Source organism: Rattus norvegicus, chromosome 16, assembly GCF_036323735.1.
Source record: "Rattus norvegicus strain BN/NHsdMcwi chromosome 16, GRCr8, whole genome shotgun sequence".
Lineage (NCBI taxonomy): Eukaryota > Metazoa > Chordata > Mammalia > Rodentia > Muridae > Rattus > Rattus norvegicus.
Window position 1 is genome coordinate 80,030,366 of NC_086034.1, and position 20,740 is coordinate 80,051,105.

General features: G+C 39.4%; 1 protein-coding gene across 2 annotated transcripts in view; it reads left to right on the plus strand.

The window, feature by feature from the left end:
- Csmd1 (CUB and Sushi multiple domains 1) overlaps positions 1–20,740 on the plus strand; it is a 1,600,162-nt gene that overhangs the window by 1,109,817 nt on the left and 469,605 nt on the right. For both annotated transcript variants that reach the window (XM_039094737.2, NM_001037327.2), the window contains exon 8: positions 14,522–14,609. In XM_039094737.2, coding sequence (XP_038950665.1) covers positions 14,522–14,609 — 88 coding nt within the window. The remainder of the gene's footprint in view (positions 1–14,521; positions 14,610–20,740) is intronic.

Genomic DNA, 20,740 nt, shown 5'->3' on the forward strand with positions numbered 1-20,740 from the left:
CTATTTAGGAGCTTCCATGGTCACCTGATATCTGTGTGGACTTTCTGTCCTCAGCTTCACCGGCAAAATTATGTCTGGGATTCCTGCGCCAGAATAAATTTTATAAATTTTATGGTGACCTCTTGAGAGATAAGAAACATTTCATGATCTTTTGAAAGGATTTTCTGTTTTACACACTCCATTTTTTTGTGTGCTGAAATAAGTTTACCCAAGACAGAGATTCATCCCTTAGTGTAAGCACCTGCATATCCTGTCAAATAAAATAAAATTACTCAACAGTACACTGGGAAGTACATGGATTTTAGATGAAGCAGAATTTCATTGCTGAATCTCACTCCCACTCCAAGTAGTTGATATTGTAACTGGTGTCTTATGGAGGCTCACTGCTTCCTTACATGCATATGCAGTATATACAAGCTGGGTCTGGTGGGTATTAACAAGTTAAAGGGAAGAAGCTAAAAGGAAAGGCCATTGGCTAGGTGATGTGAGTTGTATTATCTGCAACCTTCACAGATAGCCAGGGGCTGGAGAGCCAGTTGTACTTATGGCCACTCTAGGCTTGGTAGAGACCTCATTAGTGATCATGTCTGAAGCTGCTGTTTACAGAAGGAAATGACCAGATAGAAACCTGGGCACTGACAATACAGGAAAACAAAACAGGGAATCCAAAACAAGGCAAAAGTTTTAGAAACTTGGACAGACAAACCTGGGCACTGGGAATGCAGAAAAAGAAAACAGGGAGTCCAAAATAGGGCAAAAGTCTTAGAAACTTTAACATATGGTTTTGTCATATTTTTCTGATATAACCAAAGACAGACCTGTTATACAGTGATCACAATGAGTGTCAATTTTGTAGCAGAGTTTTAAAAAGCATGATCATAGAGAGCTGCCCACAGTCACATTCAACTCCATTTACCCACAATCTTCTTGGGACAAGCCCCTTCCTCACAGTGACGTGGAGCCCTTCGTCAAGGTGATGAACATACCCCAGGAGTGCTATAGATGTTACACAGTGATTGTCAGGGACACACATGCTCATTCCAATCAAATGCTGTGGCTGGCATGCACAGGACTTCTAATTTTGCAGAAGAGAGGGTACTCAAGGACCCAGCTCTCTGTGAAGGTAGCAGCACAATCAAGACATGTCATCTAGCCAATGGCCTGTCCTTTCTGCTTCTTCCCTGTGATTTGTTAATTCCCACTAGTGCACACAGCCTATGCATATGGAGAAACAATGAGTCTCCAGAAGGATTTGTAAGACATATGATTTGTAAGACATACCTACTTTTTCTTATTGTCCAGCAAATGGAGTGTATTTTTGGATTATAATTGTTGGTTTGTCCATTGCTGACAGTAAACAAAGTAATATGGAAAAATTGTTACTGGCTACAGGACTTAGAGGGTATGGCCCATTGAGGCAGAGAAGACAGGCACAGGACCAACCCTGTATGAAGCTAGAAGCTGTCTGATCACACCCTGGAGGATCAAGAGACAGGGAAATGAGTGCTGGGGCTCAGATGCCTTTCTTCCTTCTTCCTTTTTTATTTAGTCCAAGATTCTAGCCCTTAGGATGGTGCGACCAACATATAGGACAGGTCTTCTGAGGCTAGTCAATCCTCTCTGAGGTGCACCTCACTAATGCCCTAGGCATTGCAAAATCCAATCATGATGGGGATTAAATCAGTTTTAACCAATATTTTTGTAAAATAACCCATGCAATCTCCATTAATTCATTATTTAAAAAACCTGCAAACTGTCTAGAACTCAAGGGTAAAAAGAGAAGGATCAGAAAACCCGGTCAGTGGTATTTGCCAGGGTTGTTATTTTGGGAAAATATTGAGAAGAGTTTCCCCTAGGATGATCTGAGCTGTACATCGTTGAGTATATGACATTGTTTTAAGCATATTGTAGACTATCATCTATACAATGTTGTTTTGAGGCAGAAGGTTCTAGAACTGCCTCATCATCTTAGTGGGTCTCCTTAGTCTTTTGCACTTGGCTGACCTTGGCACATTGTGACCTTGGTAGTGGGGATATAACCATAGCAGCTTCCAGTTCTGAGTTAATCTTCCCAGAATGACAGTAGGAACAATAAGACAAATTTTTACCCAGCAAAGATCTGAATTGCTTTAACAAGCTGGCAACTGTTGGTCTTTCCAGTGAGTCTGTGCATTTGCTCAGTCATTCATTTCTTCAGTGAACATTTATCAAAAACCTCCTGCATCAGGCATTGAAAGGTACTAGCTATAAAATGAGGAGTTCGTTAAAGTCACCCCTGCCCTGGGAAAGAAATGATATGATTAGATTTTTGTCTTAGGTCCATTGTTTTAAAAATATGCTCAAATACCTCAAATATTAAAAAGAACAAGGCATCTAAATAAACATTGAAAAAACAAATATTGATAGTTGCTTAGTACCTTAGGTTGTATCTCTCTATATTTTCCTTTGGGCATTGCTCTGTGTGTGTGTGTGTGTGTGTGTGTGTGTGTGTGTGTATGAGTGAGTGTGTGTGTGTACGTGTGTGTGTATGTGTGTGTGAGTATGTGTGTGTGTATGTGTGTATGTATATTTTCATATGTAAATGTATATTGATGTGTATTTAATTTATTTGTGGAATTATTTTTAAATCAAAGTAAGTAATTATTCAAAGTAAGTAATTATTAAGATTTAATCAGATTATGCAAGATATATCCCTAGCTGGTCTATGGAGAGCAGGGAGTCCAGACTTCTGGTAGTTTTATTTTGTTTTCTGTATTTCATGTTGTACCTAATACTCTGTTTCATTATTTATGAATTAAGCTCAATTAGACAAGAAGCACAATTAAGCTAGATTAGACAGTTAAGCATGTAGCAAGTTTTATCAACTATTTTCCCTAAAAAGAATTTCCTAGCGTGAGAACTTTCCAAGGCCTTGGCTGGTTTCTTCTAAAGTAAGACCAAGAACCACACATTCAGTGTTTAGGGGAGGTACAGTTCAACTGCACCTTACCAAGCTGTCAGCAGAGACAGCGTGATGGTAAAGACAGCTGCTTTCACTGAAATGATCATGTTCACCTTCACAATCCCTACGAACCATCCAGAAATGGATCGAAAAGTTCTGACACTTTAAAAAAATCAGGAATAAATTCACCCAAGTTACTTTAACCTCGGTTGCTGCAATTTTCACAGCACAGCACTTAAAAATGTGTAGCTCATTACACACTGGGCATGGAATGGATTCTTCAGAAACAGAATCTGAAAACAAGACAGTGGTGGCTGGAGGGATAGTTGATCTTGTGTGTGACATTTGCATATTTAATTTAAGGGTAATCAGATAGTTTTATATATGTTTACAATATTTTCACATCTTATATTTGAAAAGTAGACATCAACATTTATTTTTAAATTAAGACAAATCAGCTCACCTCTTCTGAATGAGAATGGCTACACGTCTAAGTGACTAAATAAGGAATTTAAATTTTCAATCATCTCTTTGCCAAAATAATAATTGGCTATGAGGCAACTCTCTGCAATCTTGCCTGACTTCTGAAAGGGTAAACGTACTTACAATTTACTTGTGTCAGGATTCATTTGCATCATGCTCGAGGAAGCGGCGTACGCTTAAGTGTCATCTCTACTCAGTTAGTAAGCTGTCAGTCTGAAGCAAAATATGATAACCCCCAAGAAGACTTGCCCTCCGAGTCTTTCTGAGAACCCAGAAGTAGCCTGTAGTAGGCTGCTCATGGAACTCTTAGGAATAGGTGTGTTTCCAATTTGATTCTAACTGGGCTTGCATTTCACTGGCCAGAGGTAGTCTAGGTTGTGTTTGGTCACTATGTGTAATAAAGTGTGTTCCCTATATATTGTGTTGATAAATGCATCCGCCATTTCTTCACTGGAAGAAAATCAGTTTAAAAGATTAAAAAGGTGTCACCAAGTATAAAGTAATTTGCCAGTGATGAGTGCAGAATGGGAAGTGACTTTACTGTAAACACTAGCTCACCATCTCCTTGCCTGTGACCATACTAAGCCTGTTCACCAGGACGTGGAGGGTAAAAGGGAGACAGGAAGAGGAGTGGAGACAGTGGAATGAAGCCACATAGTGATGTCCATGTTGCCATGCATAAATATCATGGATGAAATAAACCTGTCGGGGTATTTAGGCAATTACATTAATTTTTAAAATTAGAGGAACTATTTGAGAACAATTTGTGTAACCATTAACCGGTGAACTCAGAATTATCTCTCCACGCATTTAAATAAAAACCAGGAAGACCACTGTCCTAACCAGCATTCAAACCCCACATGCAAGCTAAATTTTATAATTATTTTCTCCTCATCTTTAGAGAGGTATCTTGGGAGCTTTGGGCATTTCTCTCAGGAGAGACTCAGCACCTAGGAAAGTTCTGGAGTGATCCAGCACTGTTGACTTAAGATATTCCCTTCCAGCAATAAAAGTCCTAGCAGGCTATAGGTAAGAAACAAGGTCAGAAATCATGGCTTTGTTAAACACTGTCCACATTGTTTTGCATTCATAACTTTTAATTTTAAAAGGTAGATTGACTTTTCCTTATCAGATCTCTCTGTGTAACAATACCAACAATAGCAAAGCTTGCGTAGAAAAATAAGTATGTGTTTTATGAACGAGGGGCACTGAAGGGTGAATTCATTCACAGCTATAGAGACAATGGTATATGTGTCAAACTGGGGCTCCCAAGCTGCCCTTTGGTACTTCAAGGGAAGGCAGGCAGTGGGTTTTTATATTGGTCTGTGTGTTGGTTAACCTTGATTGTTGGCGTGATAGATGTAAAATTAGCCTGTAAACAAACCATTAAATATAGGATGGATCGTGTAGAATAGGTTAATTGAGGAGGGAAGGCCCATCATAGGTGTAGCACAATTATGTAGGTTGTGACCCTGACTGAATGAAGCGGGGGAAGTTAGCGGAGCAGAGCATTCATTTGCCTCTCCCTATTATGAATGCAATGTGACCAGCCGCCTGCATTTGCTCCTTTCACCACACCCTCCCTGCCAGAATAGTCCACATCCCTGGAGCTGTCAGCCAGAATAAACCCTTTCCTCCTTAACTCATGTGTATCAGATATTGGTCACAGCTAATCCTACCACAAAGAAACACCTTATCCACAGACCAGTGTTTTGTTTTGTTTTGTTTGGTTTTGTTTTGTTTTGTTTTCAGACTACAAGTTTAGAAGGCAAATTGATATTTCAGGTCACTAATTAACTTGAATTAGACTTAAACAGAAGCTCAACCCACCTCAACATAAATCACCAATGCACTTGGTTTAATTAATTGCAGCACATTACACTCCACCTGAAGAGTTAAATCTCTTTCAGCCTGTGGACTCTGGACTTTCGTATTGTCAGCAGAAGTGGACTTTTTGACATCATTACAGGTCCCTCATGTAGCAAACCAACGAATGATTCTTACTTTTATGTCTACCTCACATTTTTACATTCTCTCAAGTGCTTTGCAAATATTTTTATCTTGAAAAGTCCTCTTATTTGGGCCTCCCTACAATACACCTCCTAACTGCCTGCTCCTTCCCTGTTGCTTTACTTGTGTGGTCCCAACCTTGCCTGCTCCTCTTGCTTTGACTCAGCCTGAGTTTGGTTGGATTCATTGTCAACTCTGACTTGTAGTTGCCCCAGTGCATTAGTCATGGCATAGCTTCTGGGAGTAAGAAACAGAATGAGATAGAAAAGACCTGTCACCACTGGGCTCATGATTCACTGGAAATAACCAAGTAACATCATATTTTATGTTAAAAGCCACATTTCTGCTGAGACCCCAATAGCACTTAGTGAAAAACCTCACCACCATCCCCTCATCAGGACCAACAGACCCGCTAGCCTACAATGTTCAGCTGCAATGCCAACAGTCCTTTCAGACCTCACTGACACCATACTCTTCCTATGTAGCCCCCGCCTTAAGCTCAAGCTCATCCTTCCCATATGTAATAGCAAGTTTCTATTGTAGTACTTTCCAACTTTGTCCACCAGGCCTGCACCAACTGTTTGTAAGCTGTAGCCAGACACTAACCCCACAGTACATAGGCTTCTTTCTTGTTCATTGCTAGCTGCATGGATGTTGAATCAATAAGAAGGAGTGGCCACAATTAGCTTGCTATTTCTGTTCACAAATGTTGATTTCGTGTTGATTTTGGTTAGTCTAACATATAAGTTAATCAAATTGTTAGTTTCCTACCAATAAAGATACAGTCTACCAAAAGTGCTATTATCCCTTTTAGCGTTTAAATATAATGACTACAGGAATAAACACAAATACTGTAACATGAGATTTCATACCTTTTCACTTAGAGGTAGAAAAGCATACTTTCTGGTGAAGCTACACTGGTTTGAGTTGAGACACTATACTCTGTGCTTTGTGGAACGAAAATCTCAAGCACTGTTTTCACAGCAGCCTGGGCTTATGCCATACAAGACATTTCTTCATTTTTTAATGAAAAGTGCATGTTGCTTTTAGAGACATACTTCCTGCAAGTCTTTTTCTGTTGGTTTGGTGATATTTTTTCTATCCCTTAATCTTTTATAAAGTAGGCACAGCATGTTAACATCTCTGGGTGAAATGTGTATGAGGTCAAGTAGTGCAGATGTAACCTTGAGGTTATGTGTGAGCCCCCATGACTACCCAGTCCTCACTGTGCCCAGGAGAGAAGGGAAATGAGCAGATGCTCATAGTGACAGTTTGTGTCTAACACCAGTAGAAGAAGCATTAATGGGAGATCTTACAATCTCCACAGTCAGGTTGCCTACAGATATTGTAGATGGCAAGAAGAAGGCATGCAGATTCCATTGTATCTCTCCATGGTCCTGAAACTAAGGCAGCTTTAGGGTGAATCCCAATTCTATTTTATACTGCACCCAGAGAGCAACCCTACACACGTCCAGGTTCACCTACACCTCATTTATCCAAAAGTGCAGAGCATGATATTATGATATGCTTTACTTTATGATATATTTGTATGATTCTGGCAATTAGAATCTTTGATCCTGGGGATCCTATCTGAGGTCAAATGAGCATCCTGTTCCCCGTGGGGTGAAGGCTGTGAGGGACCCCTCATTCCATTTGCTGTCATAGCTAGACAGGTGCTTTTCCTTGGCAGATCTCTTCAGAGTGAAAATAGGTTAATGAAGAAACAAACACGGCTTTGAAATTCAAACCCGGTGCCCTTAATTAAATGAGAAGAATGTGTTGACTCACTCCTCTCTCCTCGTTTATTAAGCAGGAGAAATGACTCAGACACCGCAGTTTGTGCAGATTAGGTGAATGTGCTAGTCATCCATGGGTCATATACAGAGTTCTTCCACTGCACTTAATGTTAATACCCCATGGTTTCACAAAAATTGGCACATTCTTTGAAAGAGTATTAATTTACTTTCCTATATTTACCAATATAGGGCTTGCTGATTAGAACACAGCGAAGACAATCTAATATCTTCATTCAGGGCTCAGTGATTAAATGTCATAGCAGAACCATCTGTGACCTTCTGTGATCTTAGGGGATCATAGGTGACCTTCAATGACCCTAACCCTACAATTTTTGAATTTATTTATACTGAATTTTAATCTCTATGAACTCAGAACTAGAAGGGGCGTGACTTGCCCTCTGAAAGGAGACAGGAATTAATGGTTTTGAATATGTGACCTCAACATCTTATGTTGTGTGTGTGTTATAATTCCCAAGTGTCAGATCATGTTGTCTCTCCAAGGTGACTGACAGCATCTGCAGGAAGCACTTCTGTTGATTTGATTCTCAGCCTCTGTTCTCCTAGGCTTCACATGCTCGAAGGACCTGAGCATTGCAGAGAGCAAAAGTGCACATGCGAATACAAAGAAATAGTGTGGCTTCTGAATAAGTAAATAAGATTAATTTGTTGATTTTCTAATTGAACTGTTAAACTTCTATTAAAAAAGTTCTCAGGTAATTCAACCCACTTAAAAATGAATGAGAAAGGTTGCATTGATTGTATATTTCATACTATTTTAGTAGCCATTACAAACTTTGAAATGAAAACACATAACAAGAATCTACTTCACATGACACCTATTACTGTTGATATTAACATATTAAAATATTTGCATTGGAAAGTGCAGTCATTTTGCTATGTCTTAAGAAAGGTTTTAATGCCTTGCCATTTCCTTAGTTATATTTAATATATATAAAGTTGGGAGAATATATATGAACCTTTAGTGTATTCATTGCAATGTTCTTAAATAAAATATTTTAAAATCACTTTAAAATCAAATGGCTAAGAGTAGTTCTGGTACATAGAATAGTATGTTCTACTTTTAAAAGTCAATGAACTGGGACCAGAGAGATGGTTTAGCAGTTAAGGTTGTTTTCTGCTTTTCAAAGCACCTGTGTATTTTCAGTTCCAAGCATCCATGTTGGGTGGCTCAAAGCTCCAGCACCAGGAGATCCCACACACTCTACTCACTTCTACCAACACCCACATGGACGTGGTATATACATACCCAGACATACAATATACATATAATAGTAAGAGTCTGGACAGATGGCTCAGTGAGTAAGAGCACTAGCTGCTCTTACAGAGGTTCCAGGTTCATTTTCCAGTACCTACAAGATATCTCAGCCTCCCGTAATTCAATATCTAGGGGATTTAGCATCATCCTCTAGCTTGCAAGGGCACTAGCCTCACATGATACACTTACATACATTCAAGTAAAAGGCTTATACATATAAAATTAAAAGAAATAAATTCCAAAAATCTTAATGTTTTCTTAATAGACAAAAAGATCAATTGGAAGGTTTCAGATTCTATCACAATATGATGTATTAAGCATATAACATTTAATGGACATATAGCTTATAATTGTTTAATTAGATTTATATGTAGGTAAATATATAGATTTAATGTTTGTATATTTACATATGTGCTTTAATCATATGCCAATATGCATAAGAGTTCTACAGTCTCTATTATAAAGTTAAATTTTTATCTGGAGATAATATATATACAATGAAACATGCATGTATGCATATGTGCATACATACATGTGCACATGCATGTGCACATATACACATGCACGTGAACATACACACATGCACCAAAAACACACATAGATTTCCAAATCAATTATACACGGAGTTCAAGTCTTTTTCTCCTATTTCTGCCCCAGTGTCTCCCTCCAATTCAATACAAATAAATTTGGATGTTTTCTGTGTAATCTCATCTCTGTGAGAAGGCGATTGGGAGAACCCTGCAGGGCCTTCTTGCACAAGCCCTGCAAAGCATTCATGAATTTATGAATCCATGAATATTAGAGGCTACGGCCCTTGGCTGTGTCTTTCCCTGCACTCGCCTTGTGGGTCTGACATGCTCCCACAGGTCAGTGCAAGGCACAAGCCGGCTCCAGGTCCTGAAGTACATACATCAGAGTGTGACAAGGGTCTGAAGAGGCTGTTGACAGGTCACTCTCAAGGCTCTTGTGCAATGGTCCCTGGTGGGAATTCTGTTAAGCATAGCATACAGAGACTTTATCGTTGAGGGCAGTTATTTTCTCATTTTCTTCGAACAGTAAAGAAACATTGTGGTTTAATTTGAAGATACATAAGGAAAATATGTCTCTTTGGGAATTTCCTGCCAGAGTGATTTGTCAACAGGAAGGGTAACTATTACTAGGATGGCATTTGTCAAGTGCCCTGCTTGCCTCTGCCCCTGACAGCTAGGCAGAACCAGGAGGCAGTTATGTAAGCAAGAGTCAGGGTTCCCAGTGTGGCCTGGCAGTCCTTCTTTGTTATGTCAGTTCTCAGTCATTTTCCTTCATGCTTCTCAATAATTCAGCTGGGAAATCATATGAAAATTGAAAATAAATTTTAAATTCATAAACCACTATAAGCTAACAGAGTATTTGAAGCACAGGTCACTAGGATTTGATACAAGAGAACATGGGAAGTTTCCAGATATAAAATTAACATGAAAGACATTTATTAATAAAATGAGTATTGAATTAATATATTTTGTAGGAAAGAACATATTTTCATAATGTAGGTGTTTGGAAAACCCAGCGCTTGGCCTTCACAATACATCAAGTTCTATAAGGCTGATTAGAGATCTGTTAATAACAAAGTTTTGATAATACCAGGGAAGTAGTGTTTTTATAACTATTTATTCCAGGATAAACTACCCTTTTGACAGGACCAGTACTGATAAATATTTCTCATCAAATTCCAAACACTCTTATCTTCCTCAGTTATATGAAGGTAGTAAGCATTTGTTGAATTTGGTAAATAAGAACCAAAGCTTGCAATAGATTTCAAATCCTCTGCAGACACAAAGGTGAACCTAGTGCCTTCTGTGGTGCTGTGGCCTCATCTCAATATGATGCTCTAATGAACCCATTGTGCTACAGTTGTACTATGATCAAACCAATCACATTATTGATTCAAGAGAAGGCTGTCTAAAGATCCCTTTCTTGAGGTGAAATCCCTTAACATCCTAAGGAAAGGGAAGTTATTATATATTAGTGTATTCCCTGTGGGTGAGGTTCCTGTATGCGTAAGGTATCAAGTTTACTGAATGCCTAAGGACTAAATGCCCATGCTTACTTATTTCAAGCTGTTATGTCTGCGGTCGGTGGTGTCCCCCTGACACAATTCTAAGAACAGATTATCACTCATCAACAGGGCAGGTATGAAGTGGAAAAAACCGCTACTATATCTGAACGAGAGTATGTATTATATGACACTCTTGATTGTGCCACCCCTGAAGGCATTAAATGGTTAGTTTGGCCCAAAGTTGATTCAGGAGAAATATATCTGCAGTCCCCTAAAGAATAGAGGGTCAGTGGTGAAACCAAACTGTAATGTAAAGGCACAAAGTTTACCAGGATCAAACACTGTGAACTTAGGAAAATGTCTTCTATTCTGGATTATTTATTTCAATGATAAATGAAAACTTAACTTGAAGGACGCCCTACAGGGAGACTTAGCCCTTGGTTTCTACCCAGTACTGGTCATGTAGAAGACTATGCCTTGTGCACATCTCCTTTGAATCTGGGCTTTTAAATGAAGCAAAATTGTATCTGCAGGGCTGGAAGGCATCCCAGGAGCATCTTGGCTTGAGAATGAGATGACCACATACTACTACTTTTTTAACTCTCACTGCCATTTTATCATTGTTACACTTGTGTAAAAGAAATGTAATTATTGAAAGCAGGAATTTGGAGCACAGATATTCAGAACTGAGCGTTCATCTTGGTAGATTTTTCCTCTGATGAAATGGCCTTCCTCATCTTTTTTTTTTTTGATAACTTATGATTGAAAGTCAATTTTATTCAATGTTAAAATGGATACTCATGCTTATATCTTGGGAGCATTTGCTTGGAAAATTTTTTCCAGCCTTTTACTCTGAGGTAGTGTCTGTGTTTGTTACTGATATGCATTTCCTGTAAGCAGCAAAACTCTGGGTCCTGTTTATGTGTCCAGTCTGTTAGTCTGTGTCTTTTTATGGGGAAATTGATTCCATTTATATTAAGAGATATTAAGGACCAGTGACTGTTGCTTCTTGTTATTTTTGTTGTTAGAAGTGGAATTAAGTTTGTGTGGCTATCTTCTTTGGGTTTATTGAAAGAAGATTAATTTTTTACTTATTCTTGGGAATAATTTCCCTCCTTGGGTGGGAGTTTTCCATCTATTGTCCTTTGTAGGGCTGGGTTTGTGGAAAGTTATTGTTTAAATTTGGTTTTGTCATGGAATATCTTGGTGTCACCATGTATGCTAATTTAGAATTTTACTGGGTATAGTAGCTTTGGCTGGCATTTTTGTTCTCTTAGGGGCTGTATGATATCTGATAGGGATCTTTTTGCTTTTAGAATCTCTGTTGAGAAGTCTGGTGTAATTCTGACAGATCTGCCTGTATATGTTACTTGACCTTTTTCCCCTTACTGCTTTTAATATCCTTTCTTTGTTTCATGCATTTGGTGTTTTGATTATTATGTCATGGGAGAAATTTCTTTTCTGGTCCAATGTATTTGGAGTTCGGTAGGCATCTTGTATGTTTATGGGCATTTCTTTCTTAAGGTTAGGGAAGGAAGACCAAAGTGTGGATTCTGCAGTCCTACTTAGAAGAGGGAACAAAATACTCAGGTAGAGTGTGGGAGGAACTTGGGAGGAAGAAAGGACGGGGAGAGGAAAAAGGGGAGAAAGAATCAGATGTGGGAGGAGACAGTGGAGATATACAGAGGGCCAGGAAATTGAACAGAGTTGTGTAGGGATGGGGGATGGGGAACAGGAGATAGCCAACAGAAAGTTCCAGATGCCAGGAAAGTAAGAGGCTCCCAGGTCCCAACAGGGAAGACATTAGCTGAAATGCCTAACAAAGGAGAGAGGGAATCTGTAGACACCATATCCTAAGGATAGGCATGGCCCCCACTTGAGGGATGGGGCTACCCACCCTTCTCAAAATTTTAACCCAGAATTGCTCCTGTCTAAGGGAAATATAGGGACAAAGAGTGGAGCAGAGACTGATGGAACGGCCATCCAGAGACTGCCCCACCCGGGCATCCAGCCCATATGCAGTCCCCAAACCCAGTAACTATTGCTGATGCCAAGAAGCACTTGCTTACAGGAACCTGATATGAATGTCTCCTGAGAGGCTCTGCCAGAGCCTTACTGATACAGATGCAAATGCTTGCAGCTCACCATCTCACTAAGCACAGGGACCCTTACAGAGGAGTTAGGGGAAGGACTGAAGTAGTTGAAGGGATTCACATTCCTGTAGGAAGACCAACAATATCAACCAACCAACTCCCCAGAGCTTCCAGGGACTAAACCACCAACCAAAGAATACATATGGAGGAACCCAAGGCTCCAGCTGCATATGTAGAAGGAGATGGCCTTATCTGGCATCAATGGGAGGGGAGGTTCTTGGTTCTGTGAAGGCTTGATGCCCCAGCATAAGGGAATGCTAGGGCAGTGAGGTGGGAGTGGGAGGGTGGGGAGTATCCTCATAGAAGCAGGGGGAGGTGGTGGAATAAGGACTTTCAGATGGGAAACTGGGAAGGGGGATAATGTTTGAAATGTAAATAAATAGAATAACCAATAACCAATTTTTTTAAAAAAATTACTATATTAAAAAGAACAGATACAGCTATAATAGAGTTGTGCAATGACAACTAGTTAAATGAAGATAATTTTTATAATGAAACAAATTTGTTCCTAATAACTCAACCCCCCAACTTCTTGCTATTGATTTTATAAACTGTAATTTTACACATTTATATTCATCAACATAAATTCATAATTATTTTATCTATTTCTTTCAAATAGTACAGAAAAAACTGAAGTTGCAAATCAAATTGATGTTGCTATTTTTCATGTATGTACAAATATGTGTGTGCATGTATATAGTTTTCACATGTGTGTTTATTTACTCTTATGGAGAAACTCATTTTCAGTGGTTTGAAATTATATCTGAGGTCCTTTCATTTCAACTTAAATAACTCCCCTCAGGAAAAATGTTGGGGTCAATTTCATTTTTAATGAACTCATTTGTCTTTCATTTTTCTGCACGTGCCTTAACTTTTGTCTCTTTCTTGGGGATACACGTGCAGCATATCCAGTTCTCATTCTTGCTGCTTCTTACAATTCTCTACTGAGGGATCCTGGCTTTGTGCTGTGTTCTCTCAGTTTTTGACTATGTATTGGTTTTGATTCTACCCTGCACTGAAGCGATTGGTAACACCCAAGCCCAGTCATGGTGATACCCAGAGTACAGAGCAAATGGGCTCTAATGTCACACAGGGAATCACTCCCAGAAGCATCCTCATGGGTGTTATCTCAACATTTCACTGAATTGAACTGGATCGCAAGCCCTCTGTTGGACACAGTTCTTGCAAGAAACAAAGAAATTTCCTTAATTAGAAGAAATAGTTTATGTAGGATAAGATGAATGTTAGATTACCATCCGTCCACTCTATCCAGTACATGCATGGTCCTAAGAGACTGCTTTTTGATGTTAGAAACCCAATAGGAGGCTTGAGAGACTCAGAAAGGAAACTGCACACCTATACAAAGGGCACATTCCAGTTTCAGTACAATGTAAAGCACATTCAGCATTTAAAATTGAATTAAATCTATTAAGCTATCTATTTTGTAGATCTTAGTGATTATCCCCTACACTGTGATCCATGGGGAGTAGACAAAGCTGCCTTCTTTGTAGGCAATGACCTTTTCCCTAGTCTATAAACTGACCCAACTCAAGGGCAATCATCAAGAACAAATGAGCTTCTAATTAAATTTTCACCTCTTCAATAGAGGGAAGAACTAAACCAAAGAACGTCGACCTCCTTTCATGGGCAAAGGTATCTTTGATTTTCAAGAGCAAAGACTCACTTTAATGTAGCTGAGCTGTCTTCGATATAAGAGAATCCCCTCTGAGTCATGATCACGGAAGCGCCAAGTGTGTCTTGCATAACTTTTCTGGGTGTTTCCTTGATGCCTTCGCAACCTTCTGACAACATGTCTCTCTGTTGTAGTGACCCAAGGAGGTGTGTCTCTGGTCTCTGACATGTGTCCAGATCCTGGAATTCCAGACAATGGCAGAAGAGCAGGCTCTGACTTCAGGTAGGAAACAAAACAAAGGAAAACGAGTTATTTTTCAACATTTATGCCTGGGATGTCATTTTTAACTCATTTGCACTATGGATGGAAAGAAATAACTTGTCAATAATTAAAAGCTGCAGTATGTGCAAGACTCTAGACAAATTGTGGGGATAATTTCCAGGCACCTAACATTAATAGCTTCAGAAACTGAGCTCAGCTAAAACTTTGTCTCTGAAAAGTATGTGAAAAAATTGTCTTCGGATTTTCTTTTATTTAAATCTGTGTCACTTGATATTCTAATGCTGAAAAATAAAGAACACAGAAATTTTATTATAGCTTCATGATTATTGCCTCAATATTTTAAGGTGACAAATATTGTTGGCCTTCAGTGACTTTTACTTCTAAGATGCTGCCAGTCATTTTAAAATTATGAAGAGCTGGAGACCCCTCCCTCTCGTGTGCTATACCTTGATGCAGTTGGGATTACAACCGCTCCAGGGCTTTGGATTTCTTTCTGTCTCTCAGTTCAGAAACTTTATGTTTGTCACTCTACATGAGCATCTTGTAAACAAGATTAATCTGAAGAAAATCAAGAGTGAAGGGCACAAGAAAGGAGTTTTCCTCCCTTATAATCTGCTCATTTGTTTGAGAGATAGACAGAATTAAAGCTACTGATGTGAGCTGAAAGGCTGTGCTAGCCATGCAGAGGGAAGGGGTGGAGGTTCAAAGAGCTGGACACAGCAGCAATCCCATTAAAGAAGAGGAGGAATCGTGACACTTGTCGGTGGGATGGCTGTCACGAAGTCACTGCTATCCCTCATGTCCCTGTCACCACTTACACAGAGTGGTAGACAGAGTGAGTTTTTAAGAAGAGTTTTATTTAAGATGCTGGACTGGAAAATCTAAGGTCGAGGGGCCACGTGTAGCAAAGTCACAAAGTGAATCAGGATATTGAATGAGAGATTGGGAGCCTTGTTGAATGAAAATGCTTGAGTCCCTTTCCCTCCTCCTCTCCCTCTCCCCTCCCACTCCACTTCTTCCTCCCCCACTCTCTTTAAGGAAACATTAAGATCCTTACCCTGATCTGCCCTATGATTCACTTAACCGAAACCACCTCCTAGCTCCTACCTTTAAAGAAGGCAGCTGTATTGGGTTCTCACACCTATAACAAGCTCTTGGATTTAACCATCAAAATCCACACATACTAAATCAAAGCATCCACCGTGGTTTTTTGTAGGAAAAAGGGAAACAAAATACAGGTGTGACAAAAGCACCTCCAAACGCTCCATTTTAAATTTCAGGCTCCAAGATTAATAGTTTAAAGGTCAGAGGCTTAGATACTTAGCCAAAGATGGTGACTTGGTTACTTTTAATTTAATGTTGTTTTAGTTTACTTTTGTTTGCTGTTTTATTTTGCTGTTGCTGTTGTTGTACGCTTGACATGTTAGAGTAGCATGGGATGAAGGAATCTCCATCTCCATCGAGCGATTGTTTTCATAAACTTTGCCTGTAGGTAGATCTGAGGGCATTTTCTCCATCAATAATTGATGGTGGAGGGGCCAGCTCACTAGGGATGGTGCTGGGCTGTATACATTGCCTGCCTTTGGATCCTTTCCTCAACTAGGCTGCCTTGTCTTAGCCTCACTAGAAGATCCACCTAGTCTTACTGCAACCTGATGTGAAAAGGCTGTTTAGAATCCATGAGAGGCCTCTCCTTTTCTGAGGAGAAGGGGGAAAGGGTGGATGGTCGGGGAGGGTGAGAGGGAGGGACTGGGAGAAAAGGAGGGAGGGGGAGCTGCAATAGGGATAAGAAGCAAATAAATAACTTGATAAGAGAGAGAGAGATGAGAGAGAGAGAAGGAAGGAAGGATGGGAGGGAGGGAGGGAGGAAGGAAGGAAGGAAGGAAGGAAGGAAGGTAGGAAGAAAGGAACAAACTAGGCTGAGCATCATGGGAAGCAAGCAAGTAAGTAGCACTCTTCCATGGCTTCTGCTTCAGTTCCTGCTTCCAGTACCTGCCTCAAAGTCCTGCCCTGACATACCCGCATGATAGTGTACTACAACCTGTAAACCAAACACACGTTCCTTACCATCCCATCCCATCCCTTCTTTTTGTTCAGTGTTTAATCACAGCAATGGAAAGAGAATTAGGGCAGATAGAACAGAAAGAGTGGGGTTATTTGCTAGACTCGACCATGCTGCTTGGGAGAGTGTCTTAGTGTTTCTCTATCTGTAATAAAAGGTTGCCAAAAATACAAGTTGGGGAGGAAAGGGTTTATTTGGTTTATACTTCTACATCACAGTTCATCATTGGGGGAACTCGGGACAGGAAGTCAAGGAAGGCAGGAACCTAGAGTCAGAAGCTTACTAGCTTGTTCCCCATAGCCTGCTCAGCCTGCCTTCTTCATTTCACTCAGGACCACTAGCCTAGGAATGGCACCACCCACCATGGGACTGGGCCCTCCTCCATCAAACACTAATTTTAAAAATACCCCACAGCTAGATTTTATAGAGGCATGTTCTCAATTGAGATTCCCTCCTTTCAGAATACTCTAGCTTATATCAAGTTGACATAAAACTAGCCAGTATAAGGAGATTTATGAAAAGGATTTGAATTTTGGCCTGGGAAGATTAATGAGCTCAGAGAGTAAGGAGATATAGTGAAAGTTCAAAATATAGGGCTGTCCATGGAGACACAGACAATTGGGTTCTGGCTTGTGGTGCTTCAGAGGGAAGCAACGATTCTGTTAGGGCTGTTAGGTAGTTTGTATTAGCAACTTGTGAAGATGAAACCTGTATTCTATTGAGGTTATAGATGCTAAGCTATAGATGCCAGTCAGCGGATGCTGAAGAATCACCTGTGAATAGCCAGAGGCCACCATGTTTGAGGTAAAAATCTTCTCAGAAGTATTTCTTTTGGGTCAGCACAAAGAAGCTATGGTCCAGAGAGTGATGACACAGCAACCTGCAAGATAATATGCCCCACATGGTACTGCCTTAAAGGCATGAAGGAGTTATGGTGTACAGTTGAGGCTTGGCACTTTACGGTGAGGTCAGCATCTCACTGATTAGTGGTCAGAAAGACCAATGATAAAGGTGCACCCTCCATTGCAGTCGAGAATTCAGCAAAAGGGAGATGACATAACCATGAGACTACCTCAAGCACAAGGTGTATAGTGAAGCCAACCTGAGATTGCAAGATAGGCTGTGCCTGTTGTGGAGGACAGAAATGGAGGAGAGTGAATGGGCCCATGCTCATTAGATCACTACTAAGTCCCAGATGCTTCACATTGCACTCTTTATGCTGTGGAGTTTGCTTTTGTTGAATCAGACTGTAACTTGTAACTGTGTCTTGTTTTCTCTCTTAGACAAAGAAACTATATATATATATATATAGTCATAGTTAAGAGACTTTGGATTTTTAAAATGACCTTAAACTTTTAAAGTGTTGGACTCTCACAGCTAGACCATGTTTTATGTTGTGATATTAACTGCCTAACATGAGGCAATGGAAAGCAGACTTAATCTGCTTTTGAAGACATCTACAGTCTTCTCTGTTATTATCTCAACTTTTTCTGAGTCTCTGTGTTCTTCAAGCATGCAATAGCCAAGGCTATAACTACTTGGAATTTTCTGGAAAGAAAATTTAAAGAGTGTTTTGATTTTATTTTTGAGGTTTCCTGAGACGTTATTGCTAGGCAATTCTTCAAGGAGAAAAGATGTAACTTTTGCTTTCTAATGTAGGAGGATTACTTTGACTTGACTGAATAGGCAGCCTAGAACCTTATTGCAAGGTTGGTTAGGTACTAGTGTTATCTATGGCTTATTTATTCCCAAGATGAGGAGAAAGAAATTCTGATGTTGTTCATGAGTGTGGTATCAGCTATAAGGTTTTTTATGGTGACCTTCACTGGATTGATGTAGTAATCTGGTTTGTATTTGTTTGGATTTAACACAAATGGATGTAAGATTTTTGAAATCTATTTTCTACATCTACAGAGATGATTTCAGATTACATGCTTAAATTGTTAATGTTTTGGATTGATACATTTCCAATGTAGCAGTCTCCGATTCAGTGATAACATTGATATGGCCAAGAAGTGTTGGATTTTTACAACATCTTGTCCATTTCTGGTGTTAGAGAAGAAAGTCTCTGCATGCCAAGCAAGCATCTTCCTGTGGACTGTCACCACCTGACATGGTACCGCCTTGCTTCTGTGCTGGTAGATTTCACTTCCTAAAAGTTCACATACATCTTACACACAGTTTCCTGATGTACAATCCTATAAGGACTTTGTATTGTCACACTGTTTCAGACATGTTTATCTTATAAATTAATTGGGAAATCTTCCCTCTAGAATATTCTAAAACAGTTTGTACATACAAGGTTGGCAATGGCTTTTCCTGATGTGCTCAGGGGATTCACTGATGAAAATACCAGGAGAGGACTTTTCTCAGGAAACACCTTTAGCCAGTGACTTGCCATCCCCTTCACGTACATATCTCCTTTCATTACCTGTTTATAACTTTTATCTTGCCAAGGATTTCCAGTTTTCATTCAAGTTAACAAGCTTACTGACACAAGACTTTTCATTGTACTTTCTACACTCTTAACTTTGAGTTTTAAAAGTGCACCTAGTTAGCATTTCCATAATGAATGATTTTTGTTTTTAAGGTAGCATATTAGATTTTATTATGGAATTTTAAATTATAATCTATTTTATTTTGCACGTCCTATCTCTGCCTGCATCTGTTCTCTAACAGCTTCCTGTGCCCTCTATCCCACATGAATTCAGTTTTCATGTTACATGAGCCATTCTTTTTATGCACACACACACACACACACACACACGAGAGAGAGAGAGAGAGAGAGAGAGAGAGAGAGAGAGAGAGAGAGAGAGAGAGAACATACAGATTTTTCAGAGTTATTTTGCTTAATATAATTATATCCAGGGATATCCATTTTTCTGCACATTTCATAATTCTGTTCTTCATGGTTAAATAAAATTTCACTATGTGTACATACCATATTTAAAATATTAGACTTATTTTTTATGTATGAGCATGTTGCTCACATGTATATATTTGTAACATGTTCATGTCAGTTGTCCTCAGAAGTCAGACAGTGTCAGATACCCCTGGAAATGGAGTTAACAAGGGTAGTGTGTTACCCTGTGAGTGCTGGGAGCTTAACCCATGATTTCTCTGAGATCAACTAGTGTTCTTAACCACTGAGCCATCTTTCCAGCCCCTGTACCACATTTCTACAATCTATTCTTCAAGGCATAGGTATGTGGGTTAATTCTGTTTCTGAGTCTTTTAAATCAATAGTCAAGTCACAGCTCAGATTCCTTACATTCACATTTTCTCTTTTGATTTATTGATCTGATGCCCAGTATTATTGATTCTCTAGGAAACGACAATAATGCTGCTTTTGCCGGTTTTTCTTTGCATTTTTTTAAACTTCAGTTTCATAGATTTGGCCATCATTAGTTTGCTTGTTCTTTTCGTCCCATTACCCTCTGCTCACCATTTGAACCATGGACTTTGTCTGTTGTTCTTTTGTCTCATGTCTAGAATTGAGGAGGTCAGTGGTCTAAAGTCATTCTTCCTCAGCCTTTTCTGTCCCCATTCTTTATGCTGCCTTCTATAGTGTGTATATCTCTCTCCCTGGTGCCCATGCATGCAGGCAGAACACTCAGACACAGACAATTGTCAATTTATTACTACAAATTTATTGTTAAGACTATGTTCATCCCTAGTAAGCATTCCTTTCAAGTTACCTTGAAAAGAATGTATGGTTTTCTTTTTACTGTAAAAACATTTTGTTTCCAGTGCTAAGATTAAAATAGTGGCTTGTGCATTCCCATATAGTGCTGTACCAACCACCACCTCTGCCCCCCGTTCCAGTTTTCAGTAACATTCTCCACTCTAAAATCACACTCATTAATACTAAAGTGTCCCCTTAGAAACCTCTTTAAGCACAGGGGATCTGTCAAACTCGTGGTGATAAATAGGGCCTACGAATTTCTCAATTTTTGTTAGACAACTTTATTTCATCATTGACAACAAAATATAATGTTTTCTTTGAAGTTAAAGATACATTTTAATGAAAATTTATGATAGAAAGTATAATCTTATCAATCAAAGTTTG